The sequence below is a fragment of the Harpegnathos saltator genome, unplaced genomic scaffold (genome assembly GCF_003227715.2).
Source record: "Harpegnathos saltator strain DR-91 unplaced genomic scaffold, Hsal_v8.6 scaffold429, whole genome shotgun sequence".
In the NCBI taxonomy this organism is placed as follows: Eukaryota; Metazoa; Arthropoda; class Insecta; order Hymenoptera; family Formicidae; genus Harpegnathos; species Harpegnathos saltator.
In genome coordinates, this window is record NW_020230238.1 from 225552 (window position 1) to 238273 (window position 12722).

General features: G+C 47.0%; 1 protein-coding gene across 4 annotated transcripts in view; it reads left to right on the plus strand.

Moving 5' to 3' along the window:
* The window catches only part of LOC105192678 (uncharacterized), a 50346-nt gene that overhangs the window by 31306 nt on the left and 6318 nt on the right, over positions 1–12722 (plus strand). For all 4 annotated transcript variants that reach the window (XM_025301560.1, XM_011156956.3, XM_025301562.1 and 1 more), the window contains exons 3-6: positions 8557–8677; positions 9896–10086; positions 11719–11924; positions 12156–12375. In XM_025301560.1, coding sequence (XP_025157345.1) covers positions 8557–8677; positions 9896–10086; positions 11719–11924; positions 12156–12375 — 738 coding nt within the window. The remainder of the gene's footprint in view (positions 1–8556; positions 8678–9895; positions 10087–11718; positions 11925–12155; positions 12376–12722) is intronic.

The window sequence follows — 12722 nt, forward strand, 5'->3', positions numbered from 1 at the left end:
GAGCCAATCGAGAAAAAGGCCAAATTTCGAGAACGCACCTCGCGCTCGCACTTCGGCCGAAGTGCGTTGTTTCCGTTACATCCTCTCTCCAATTAAGCGGCTATAGCTACGTCGCTCATAATTATTCCGACGGATCACAAGGAGCGTCGAGCGTCACCGTCGAGCGCGACGCGCGACTTCTCGAGAGCTACGTTTCAACAAGTTTCGACAAGCTCGAAATGCCTTCGGCCATGCACGCGCGCGCGCGAGCGAGCGAGCGAGCGAGCGACAGTAGTTACGCTTTAGCGGCGTGTAACTACGCTCGATAGTTTTATTACCGTGCAAATAAGCCCGCTCTTTATCTTGAAACGCTTCCTGATACGTATACCGTACGACGATGTCCGCGCAGCGCAGCGGAGCGGAGATCGTAATGGATTCCGCAATAGAACGGCGGTCAGCGCGTGCGCGCGCGGTGACATCTTGCTGTCGTTTCTGCGATTTTTTCTCTTTTTTTTTCTCTTTTTTTTTTCTCTCTCTCTCTTTCGATCGGAGCAAGATTTTTCTGATTTATGGTCGTTAAGATACGATGAGAAAAAATGTGAGGACGATGGAAGAGATCGCGATGATGCAACGTGAAACACTGTACCGTACTGTTGATGAAACATGTTCGTTTAAAACATTGAGACAACAATATATAATGAAATTCAAATGACAAGGAATAACGCGTATAATTATTTTGCAAGTTTCCATTCTTCTTCTTATCGCGAAGGAGTGAGTGGATGAAAAATATCGCCGGTCACTATTATCTTTTTTCCTCTATCGTTATATACCGCGCGTCATTCAAGGTGAGGCACACGATAACAGATATCGCAAGCATCATGCCGCGACTAACGCGAATGTCCAAAGTCGAATATTTCGATGCCTGCATCACGGGTTTGACGTGTAGGACGTTGTACGTCCTTAGCAGCGATATTCTCGGCGAGGATTCACGTGCGAGGTGAGGCCAAATATAGCTGTTGACTTGACGTTGAAGGATCTGACGATCGATTCTCGTCTCCGCGATTAGGGCGTTTGGTTCGTTCAAGCAGGCTGCCCTTCGGTCGTCAGTACGTATAACAAGCAAGTAGATACGTTTGAACGGAACGAGAACAGCGCAGCAAAAAGTGAAATGAATAATCCAAGTCAGATATCTGTATTGTTGTCCGTATATGTATATACGCGATTCCATTGGTGGTTCCGATCCGGGTGGTAGTCCGCCGATTGTCCGTTCTAATTTACGGCAATCGGCGCTCGAAAAAGTCAGCCACGTAAAAACATGTCGTATCGAGGTCGTGGCGTAGACATTCGAGGATATCTTGGTTATAGTATAAAAAATATTTTTCGATGAGACTTGGATGTCTGCGGGTCACACACAGGGTTGATGATTGCAAATTCGCGAGAATGTCGCTTCTCGTTGTACCTGTAGAAAGCGATCGATCGAAGATCGCGGCGCTGTGCGATACACACACGCACACAGTCGGCACAGTTGCAAAACCGCAAACGACACACAATCTCGACAGCCTTGAAACAGCCTTGCCCACGGCTAACGCAACTGTTGCAGTCGTTCGCGTTTCTCCGGACCTATACCGGGTGTCGAAGGTGAGAGTGATGGCGGTAAAGAGATGTGGCGAAACGGTTGAGACTGCGCTTCGCCTTACACTCTTTACGGAGACGTGATCGCGACGGAGAGCTTGCGCTCCGATCATTTCTTTGCACTTATCGTCCGCCGCATCTCGCTGCTCGCATCGCATCGCATCGCATCGCATCGCATCGCGATCGATCGAGTCGGAGTTTCGCCGGTTTCGCCGGTTTCGCGTGCGGTGCGGCTGCCTGGCGTGCGCGCAGGCACTTGTCTACGTTTGTCTGAATTTAGCCGCGTCTCTCCGCTCTTTCGTTTGGAATTCTATGGCACGTAGCGCGAGCATTTGGCTTGGAAATCAGTCGAGAAAAGTCCTCGCTCCACTCTCATCCGTCCGCCCGCACGCACGCACGACGTATGATCGGCAGCAGACGACGGCGTTTTCGCCTTTTTAGAATATCGAGCCCCCCGCGCGCTACGCTCGCGCCAAGTAATGACGTGTGTGGATCTGGAACGCGCCGCGGCTCGCTTAAACCGCTCGCGCTCGACGAGACCACACTGCAGTGGTCTGCAGGATCTTTCATTTCATCGTATTGCTGATTTGCTCCGTTCGCGAATTGCTCCCTTTTCCCATTTCGCTCCCGGGCGATTCTTCTCGGTCGAGTAAAAGATTCCAGCAAAACCATATCTCGTTTTCTCGCAAAGAGGATGATGAAGTCGTGATAGAATCGGGGAAAAAAAAACTCGTTATTCCGCTTTCCGTATCAATTTTTTTTTCTCTTTTCTTTCTTATCTCATTTCATTTCTTGTCCGCCACGCCGATTATATTGCGGATAATTATTGAGCGCTCGCATTTAGCACGAATGTCTCTCGACATGCATTATTCTCGCTTGCGCGTCATCGGCATCGTAGTAAAGCAATCGATTTCTGTTGAAACGCTTTATGGTTATAGTTTTCACCTCATCAATTTGACGAGGAAAGCCCACGCTCAAAGTCGTTTGCGACAAAGATTCGTCGCCTGATGAAAAATCGCGCGAGATCCGATGAGAGATAGAAACGCGAAGCAGCTGTGAAGAACCGTGCTGAGCAATATCAGGCTAATAGAAATCAGCGAACGCGTAATAGGGTGACCGACCTGTTGACATCTGACATAATACCGAGCGTACCGCCTTAGGTGGGATCGACGATCGAATTACGAGAGTCGCTCGGCGAACGGCTAAATTAAATGCCCGCCCGGATCGGCTCGCAGGTTGGGTAATACGTTTCGAGTCTGGTTCTGCTTCTTTCAGGGCGCGCAGTAGCTGATACGCCGAGCGAAATCCGATGACGCGCAGATAATTAAGTCGCGTGTGTACGAGCAACGAGGCCGCCATCTCTCGAAGGCTACTGTCGCGCAGCGAATTGAGCTTTTCGCGCAAATTATTAGCGATCACGAAGCGGTCACCTCTCTCGCCTCACCTCCAAGTGGTCACGCCGTCTGCGCATTCGATGCTTCGATAATTTATTGTCAATAGCCTTGAGAGGAAGAAACGGAGTGGAGAGGAGCCCCCTTCCACACACACGCACGCACACGCACACACACACACACACACACTCGACTCAACACGAAACGCAGCGTTGCGTTGCGTTCGATTGCTCTCGCGCCCCACGACTATACCACAAAATACAAATGAACATGAGACGGATTCCCGCAGACTGTAAAACGTGTAAGGTCTTGACTTTCGACCTTCCGCCAACGCAACGTGGCACGCGACCGTCTCATTAGCGGCACTTTCTAGCATCCCGTTTTGACGAACGGGCTGATCAATCGATAAATTTTCTACAAACACGTGCGTTTTTTTGTTACGGGTCTACGTTGCTACGAGACACCTAAATCTAACGCGATAGCTACTAGTCGAGAGTCGGATAGTAAACCCGCTAAAGCATCCCCCGTTCCGCGACGCTCTTAACTACTCTCGGCGCTTACGGCGCGCGAGTTAGGAGACACGCACGACTTTGGTCTCGAGATCTTCCAATTTTTTCCGTGGAAATGTGTACGGAACGTTTCGAGTTGACGGAAGGAATTAATTAATAAACATTACGCGTACGTACTCGCGGCTATGAAACTAGGCTGGGGGGAACACCGATCGTGCGCAAAGTGTAATTCGCGTCACGCACGAAGAAACACGTTAGAAACACGCTCTTCGGCGATAGACTCGTAATATATATTGGAGGGGAAATTCTATTAGCAAAATTCTGCGATGTGATCCCAGTAGTTTCCGGCGAGGCAGCAATGGCAACATACGCGGCGAAAAGGCGAAGAAGGGACAGGGGCATTCGCGCGTCCCGACGGATTATCGGGTGTCCCGGTTTTCCACGACAATTGGCTCGCGATGTTCGTTCCGGCCAAACTTTGGCCGCAACCGCGTGTGCGATCCTTGGCGCCGTCGACGCGCCGCGACGCCCACGTCGTCGCTCAAGTATTGACCCAATGTTCATCGTCGTTTCGTCACACACACACACACACACACACACCTCCGCGAATCCGTCGCAGCGTCGTTAATGCATGTATGTGTGTATTACATTGAGCTAATGAAATTTTCTATCGAGATAATGGTCGGATAACGAACCCGCATACTAGCGTCGGTCTCTTCCGCAGAAAATTCTTCGGTACCGTTCCGCTCGGACACGTACGAAAGAAAAGCGAAAATTATGGATGGGAAGATAAAGCGAGAAGCGACGAGAACGTCACGTATTTCCCCGAGACGTTCTCGCGCAGAGAGAGAGAGAGAGAGAGAGAGAGAGAGAGAGAGAGAGAGCGATTTTGCTAACGTTGCTTCCACGTGGCGCGCGCGCGCGGAGATGAATTTTCGCGTCGTGCAGCGTTTTCTATCCGCGACGATTTTGAAACAATTTTACGGCCGTCGAACGAGAGAGATCTCGCGCGCGCTGCGCGGCGTCGGCTTGCCAGCGAAATTATTGGTCGCGACATTCAGAAGCGTTTCATTAAGCATATTTTCCGACACCGCGCACGATCCATACGCGCGCCGCATTCCGTCCGCGAATACCGGAATTCAACGGGTTTCCAGCTGCGTCTGCGAAGCGCCGTAGTACACAGCTTTACTTTCCTCGCCTCGACGACGTCGGGCGCGAAACGTTTACCTTCACCCTTTGTTCCGGACGGGAACGAAGTGCTGTCTTCTTGGTAATTCGCAGCGAATATATCTTCTTCGCGTTCCGGAAATATTTCTCAATCTCTCGCCTTCATCCGCACCTTTACGGCAGCTTTTACTTTGACACGCGTTACAATTCGCCTCAGAATTCGATGCCAGACACGCCATTCGATCGAGTTTTATTGCATTTCATTGCATTTACGCTATTGCCGATGTTCACTATTCGGAGGGTAATAATGGGTGATAAATCTGCGAACGTCTCAACAGCCTCTTGTCACGTGGCCGACGCGAGTAACACTTTTAAGCCCTCTTGGAAATGGAAAACACTCCGGAAATAAATAAGCGGAGGGAGATTAGGAGGCGCATAATGCTCTTCAGAGAAAAAGAGGAGGAGGAGGAGGAGGAGGACTCCCCCCCCCCGGACGGGATCCTTTTCATTCGCGAGCGGGGAGGACAATGCACCTACAGTGCGCACGAGGCTCGACCAGGCGCGAGACGAGAAGGAAGTAAAACTCGTTACGTCGATACTTTGAGTCACGGTTGAATGTTATTTCGTAATCCGACGACGCGATATCTCGTCACGTTCGTGCTGGTCGTGACAGTTGTCTCACGAAGAAGATCGCGGTGTCTTTCCTTTGAGATTTCTCGCCCCGCCCGCGCGCGCGCGCGCACGAGCAAATGCAAATTGCATTATTGTCGGACGCTCGGACGCGAAGATGCGACTCCAAAGCGCATTAAAATACGCTACCGAGAATTATGACTTACCGCGATTTTTCGCTGGCACGCTGATGACTTTTCGAGACAAAACGAGACGACGATAAATGTCCGTGCGGAAATGGGATTAAAATCGACTTTCCGGCTCGAGGAATAAAACATTACTGTCGAGATCGATTTTTCGCCGGATTCGCCGCGGCGCCGGCTTGCTTATCCCTTGCTGCGCGATTTCGTCCGCAGTTAAGTCTCACGTTCAGCCTCGTTCATCGAGCGCGCGGCACGTGATGTACTCCGCGCGACGCCGCCGTTTGCCGTTTACTGTTGTTATCGCCGATGTCGCTTCTCTCATATCTCTCAACTCCTGATTCGAGCTCGGCTGTTTCGCCATCTTCTTGCTTTTCTTGCCAGGTCCTTTTTGCGACTTTTACGACGCCGGATATTGTGTATTCTCTGATATTTTGTATCAACGATACAACGATATGTCCCACAGGTAGCATCGCGAACGAGAGTGCTTCATTCAACGGTGAGAAATTTGACGATACGAACGTTTCGTTCCTACTAACGTTTATCACGCAAACGGCGGTAGCCGCCCTCCCCCCCATTCGTGTCTTTGTTATCAAACATATGTGGATGTTATCGTGGAATAAATTTAACTTTTTAGTCCAAAGCGTACTCTAATATTCACAGTGTTATTAATAATATACACTCTAATATACACACACACGTGTGTAATACGCTTCGCGGGGAGGGAAGGAGCAAGAGCGATAGGCGATACCGCGCGCGCACATTATTGCCTTCGTTTAAATCATTTCCGATGTAACGGCACGATAATACTGTAAAACAGCGCGCGCCCGCTGTCAGATGCAGACGCAGGTATAAAACGCTCGATAGACGTCAGTCACTTGGTTGGTTATTTTTAACTACTCATTGCTCTTAACTTTCCTTAAAAAGAGGAATTACTTTAAAGAATGTGTTTATTACTTAGTTATTAAACAGATATCAAACGAATCAATATCGCACGCAGAGCTCGCACGCAGAGTCTCTCTCTCTCTCTCTCTCTTCCCTTGCTTCGTGCTGGGAATCGAGACAAAAATAATAAGAGTAACAATGATAATAACAGGTGCAACGTGCGCGTACCTTCGCTTCGGCGCAAAAAGGAAAGACAAAAAAAGGGGCGAAGCGCGCGCGCGCGCGCATCTAACGTGGAGAACAACCAAAAAGAAAGTAAGGGCGCTATCGCATGCAGCGAAAAGGAATACTAGAATGCCAGAGACAAGAATAAGCTAAAAAATACTAGAAAAAGAAACAATAGCATATTTCTTAACAATTGCCGTAACTTTTTAGAAAAAAAAATGCTCTTTTTCCCCGATTACGTTTGTCACATCAGCGATTACGCGACGATATCATTCGTGTCGCACATTCCGCCGAGTTTCGAGCGCGACTCCTTACCACTTACTGCGCGTATTGCGATATTCTCTGTCACGACAACAGGGGCGGGGGTTGCGATGGTATTTGCGATAAGGAAGTAAGTTGTTCGGGGAACTGTTACGTGGGCGCTCACACAGAGCGCGGTGGGCGGTATGCAGACGAGGTTTATTTTAGTTTAGAACTCGTGTCATCACGCATTATTCGGTACACCATGAGTCAACAACAATATCGACTTCCCCGGCCTGATCATTCTTCTTCTAAAGCTCCCTTGAAATATCTTGCAGGGCGAAAGAAAGGGCTGGCAGAGACGGACATCGGTGTAGGGATGAAGAGAGCGGGGACAGAGAGAGAGAAAGAGAAAGAGAAAGAGAAAGTACGCGTCTCCGACGCGACGGAGGTATTATCGTCGCGATTTCGATTTAGCCGGGGGAATATTCGCGCACATGCGGTCGCGACTAATTTTAACCATATATATAGTCCACCGGCGGTTAATTTTCTTATTTTTCTTTATTTTCGACGCGTTGCACCGCGTCAGCTGGCTTGTACGCGCACGCATCTTTGTAGCAGAGAGATGTATAACTCGTACGCAAACATTCCGCTGTTAAATTTATAATCATACACCATTATATAGTGGCGCGCGGGGCAGTGGGTCGTCAATGATTTATTGTACAAAGTTCGGTTATCGGAGGTAACAGAAATACACCGTATTCCGCTTGAGCTTAATAAAAAATTGATAATAATATGGGCATTTAACGATTTCCCTCCGGCGAAACCGCCGCCGGAACTATTTATTACGTCGATGGGTCTCGATGCGTGCAATTGAGGTTTTCTGCATCATCGAACGCCATAATTGAGACTGTACGAAGAAATTGTACGAGGAAAATTAATGGGAATCAAGTGGCGAGGCGTCAATTGCAATTTCATTGATAAAGTTATCGGCAACGGTGTTGTGTTGAAACGGTTGGTTCGTTAAAGAGACGTGGGAGTACGCGGGAGGACGGAAACACCCTTAGCGGAAGTGAAGAGACGCGCTAAATATTAATCGCGGCGCGTTTTATTAATGAGATATGTCGGTCAAGGACCCGGACCCGTGAAGGAAGAGGAGGTGGGACGGGAGGCGGGAGAGGAGAGACGCGTTGTCATTTCAGATCATGATTCATTGACGTGTTCCTCCTCGTGTTCCCAACGGAACTGAAACGCTGATCGCGCGGCATTATGCATACGCGCCAATTTGCCTTCATTTGCATTAGACGGACGAACGGACGGACGTGTGTGTGTGTGTGTGTGTGTGTGTGTGTGTGCGCGCGTCTTTCTCTTTCCGCGCTGCTCTTTACACGCTCCCGCGGCCACCTGACGGAGAAGAGCAACGCGAGCTCCCGCGAGGGAGAAATGCGAAGAGTTGTTAAAAATGCAAGAGCGTTGTCAGATCAGCGCGAATACTCGGATTATTAGCCGTACTTTTCTTACAACGCTAACAATTCTTCAGACGCGCGAGCAGACTCTCGCGATTATTCTCAATCTCTCTCGTCTCTCTAATCGAACGTTATTTATCACATACAACACCCCTCCCCCCCCCCCCCCCGCCCCTCCCCCGCGTGCCCGTGATACACCGCGTTCGTCATACATGTTCCTTTCCTCGGCTGTAAACGTTTCGTATTTTCGCAGGGAGGAAGTGCAAGAGCACACGGTCAGGTGGAACGCCAAGTTTGAGTTTTTATGCAAGATGAGCGCCAATGCATCCACGGGCGTGCTCGATCCGTGCATCTTGAGGATATCCGTGAGAAAGGTGAGAGTAGCAACGGCCAACTTACTTTCTGTTCGGGATGAATAGATGAACGGCTCTCGTGCTGGGAAAGCACGCATTGAGAAAGGCCCCTCTAACTTTTATTTTCACGATCGTTTTTCCTCTTATCTGCTCTCGCGAACGCGCGCGTGCTCGCGCGTGCTCGCGCGGAGGAGCGATATTAGACGGAAAAAGCAACATTCGCGAAATTTACATCAACCTCCAAGGTCGGTGTCCGCCAATTTTGTCAAAGATCGATTACATCCTTTCATCCGAAGCACAATTAATTGGCAGACACGTATTCATGGGCCGTTAATCTGCAGAAATAAATACAAGTTAGATTAGGGCTGACGAATAATCAAAAGTTGATAAAACTTGATAATTAATTGCGACAATGACAACAGCCCGCCTAAATGCCGGCCTAAATTTCCACTCGGATATCTTTTTGGTCTCGACGAGTCCGTTGAAGAAGACGAGAATATTTTTTCTATAATGAATGTGATTTTACTCACCTTGCTTGGAAGCACGTGATGTATATCGGTGTCCTCCTCGCACATCGGTTCTCTCCTCGTCTTTTATTCTGGCTGCTCTGTCGTGACACTGACACTGACACTGACACTGACACGATTCGACATGAAGGTACACATGCGTTAAATAATAACGCAATACCGACGAGGACTCGGTTAAATATTTCAAGTGCCGGTGAGCGTCGCGGTATGCGCCTCGTTCGTCGGCTCGAACGGCTACGTCCTGACGAGAAAAATCGGTCAAAACCAATATTGCAAAATGTCACATGCGCGCCTATCGCCAAATACTAGCCAAATTTTTCCCCTTTTCGCGAAAAATGACTCATACATCCGACAGCCAAGAGAACAAACAATCAACATTTTGCAACAAACATTCTGGACCTAACAATTATTTTGACTGTCGTCTGCGTCTGTCGTGGCGCATATCGTTCAGTGCTATTCAACATTTAAAATTTATCTTAAACCTCGAAAACGATAGTAACGACTGTTCAACTATCAAAGGACTATCAAAGGACTATCAAAGGACACAGAAATGACCTGTGCATTTTCCCTGAAATATCTTTTCTTTTTTCCATTAACTCTTCAAGTACGATAGAATTTTAAAAATTAAATATATAAATGCGTTTTCACAAATCATCATCGTATCGTCATGTTGTAAACAACGTGTCAACTGACCTTTTTTTCCACACCATAGGAATTGAAAGGAGGCAGATCCTTCCAGAAATTAGGCTTCACCGATCTGAATCTGGCCGAATTCGCAGGAGCTGGTCTTTGTCGAAGAAGGTGTCTCTTGGAAGGTTACGATGCGAGACATCGTCAGGATAACTCTATGTTACGCGTAGCCATCAAGATGAACATGCTTTCCGGAGATATCCTGTTTAAAGTGTAAGATTATTGTTTATTTATCGATAAAACAACGTCGCAGTTGCAATTCTTTTGCACGATTAGTTATATATATATAGTTTGCACCATATTTCTTTTTCATTTCGTTGACACCTATTTTTGATTCGACAAATCTTCTCAATCCAGATACAATAAAACTTTTATATTAATTTCTACTTATATTCTACCAACTTATTTACATACATTTCTACTTGTAATATTTTTTTATTAAGAATTGTAAGATTACTTTATTGCGCGTTCGCGATATGTACACAAAATTCAACGAATTGTAACTTTGACAAAAACGCAGATAACGAGATGATTCGAGAAGCCAAATTTTACAGTCCAAAGTTTATAGTTTGAACGGGCTAGGGTTACCATCCGATCAAGTCAAGACGCGAACCTATATCACTTAGCCGAGACTCAAACCTTCCCCTGATGTGCCCAACAAAGTGCCACAAAAGCTTAATACTTCACTCCTCGAAAGCCAAGACGAATTGGACAAAACGCTCAAACATGAATTAAATATTTTTCAATGTAATTTTACTATATTTAATCACATTAACCATTAGTGATTTCGGAAATGCGCGAATACTGATTGCAATGCAATTAAATGTGATAAAATTACATTGAAAATTTGATCCATCTTTGTGAGCCAATTTTGTATACAGTTTGTTTTAATTCTCGAGAAATTAATTGTCAAACCTTGAATCTCGTGTGATCTCGATGCCAAGAAGGTTTGAGTCTCGGCTAAGTGATATAGGTTCGTATCTTGACTTGATCGGATGGTAGCATTTAGTTTCGAAGTCTCCGCTACAAGTAACGCCACGATAACAAGCAATTGAAGTGGTAGTAAGGCTCAATAGTATGGTCAGACATTCTTTTCCTTGTATGCAAACGTAGGCACAACTCAAATAGCCGTAATCTCGACGAAAATAACGATAGCACAATGGTTCGAAAACCGTTTTAAAGAAATCTTTAAACGGTTGAAATCTTTACTTTCCAAGCACATTAAAGTTGTACTACCGATACTACCTTCCGCGCTGCTAAGGTACATCGAGTTAAATGAGTTAAATGAGAAGCGACTGTTTGATATTTAATCTTATTTTTTAGTCGAATTTTCATACTGGAAAATAATTTTTGCGTTTCGAAGAGGGAAATTTAAGCTTTTGATTCATTGCGTAGCGAACGTCGTGTGTACTACATTCGTGTGTTCGGCTGCTGTGAGTGCTCAAAGACAAAATGCCATTTTTAGTTCGAAGTTGAATAATTCCGCGAAAAAAATCGCTGTCTACTGTCTGCGTATTATGCGCAAATTAAAGAAAAAGAGATTTGCCCTCTCAAATTGTATAGATTTAATTTATATAATGCGATTGTTTGTTCAAGCTATACAATTCGACAAACTTTACGGAATATTTTGACTTTCGGCGAATTTCTATTTTCTATATTCATGTAACATTGTGAAAGTTAGCGAAATTTTATTTGAGGAATATATTTGAAAGCCATAAAGCGGACTTCTTGGACCATCTCCATAATAATAATAATAATATTATTTCCATACTATGACAATTACTCCCTTATTCTCCAGTATCATGATAAGAGATTTGTTTTTCATAAACCTGATCGTTCCCGCAGCCCTTCGCCGTCGTTGAAGCAGACGCAACTGGCAGTGCCTGGAGTGCAAGGTGTACCTGGCGTTACCGGCGACGAGGTGACGACGTCTGAAAGATGCACCAACCGGGAGGATTATGTATCCACCGGCTCGCTGGCAGGGAGTATAGCCAGTGCCAGCAGCGGTTTCGGCAGTCTTCCCAAAAAGAGACCCCCACTTTTCAGCTCCGGTAATCCTTCTCCGTTGCGTATTTTCTAATTGTAATACAAAATTGTACGTGTATGAAAAGTTTGTTGAATGATACGCGTTCGAGTAAGTGAAGAGAGAGAGAGAGAGAGAGAGAGAGAGAGAGAGAGAGAGAGAGAGAGAGAGAGAGAGAGCTGCTGTCAAGAGCTTTTGCTAGCTCTTGACAGCATGAAAATAATATAATAAAGTCAGTCGACGCCTGTATGCCCTCCAGAACTTCTCAGCGGAACGGAGACGTACGAACCGATGACCCTCAGCGAAATCGTACCGTCGGCAGTTCCGGTGGAGGCTCTGGTAGAGGCGCACACGGAGTCGGGGCATTCGCGCAACAGCAGCAACACCAGCCAACTTAGCAAAGGATCCGGCTACGGTTCTCTCAATTCACACAGCCAGCACAGCAGACAGAGCAGTAGCGGTGACAGTGGTCACATCAGGTAAGGCATGTCGCGCGCGCGTCTGACGTGTGACAGCACGCACGCGGTCTGCGAACGCACGGTCTCGAGATCTTCCGCGCCTACCTGCTGTACATGTGTAAACTAGTGGCTATTCAGGATGGTTTTTACCGCACCGAGGACCGAGCATCGAGACGTTGAAGTGTGCTGATGTGTGCGAGGACGCCCAGAAACGCGACTCGACTCAGCTCATTAACAAAGACGACTTGCAAGTTTCTCCGTTCGCGTTCGTACAGTTTTCATGTCATCGTGTCGTATATACGTCGAAGACTCGAGACATACTCCGATAGATTTTCAGACTACCAGACGCCACACCTTTGCGTTGGCGA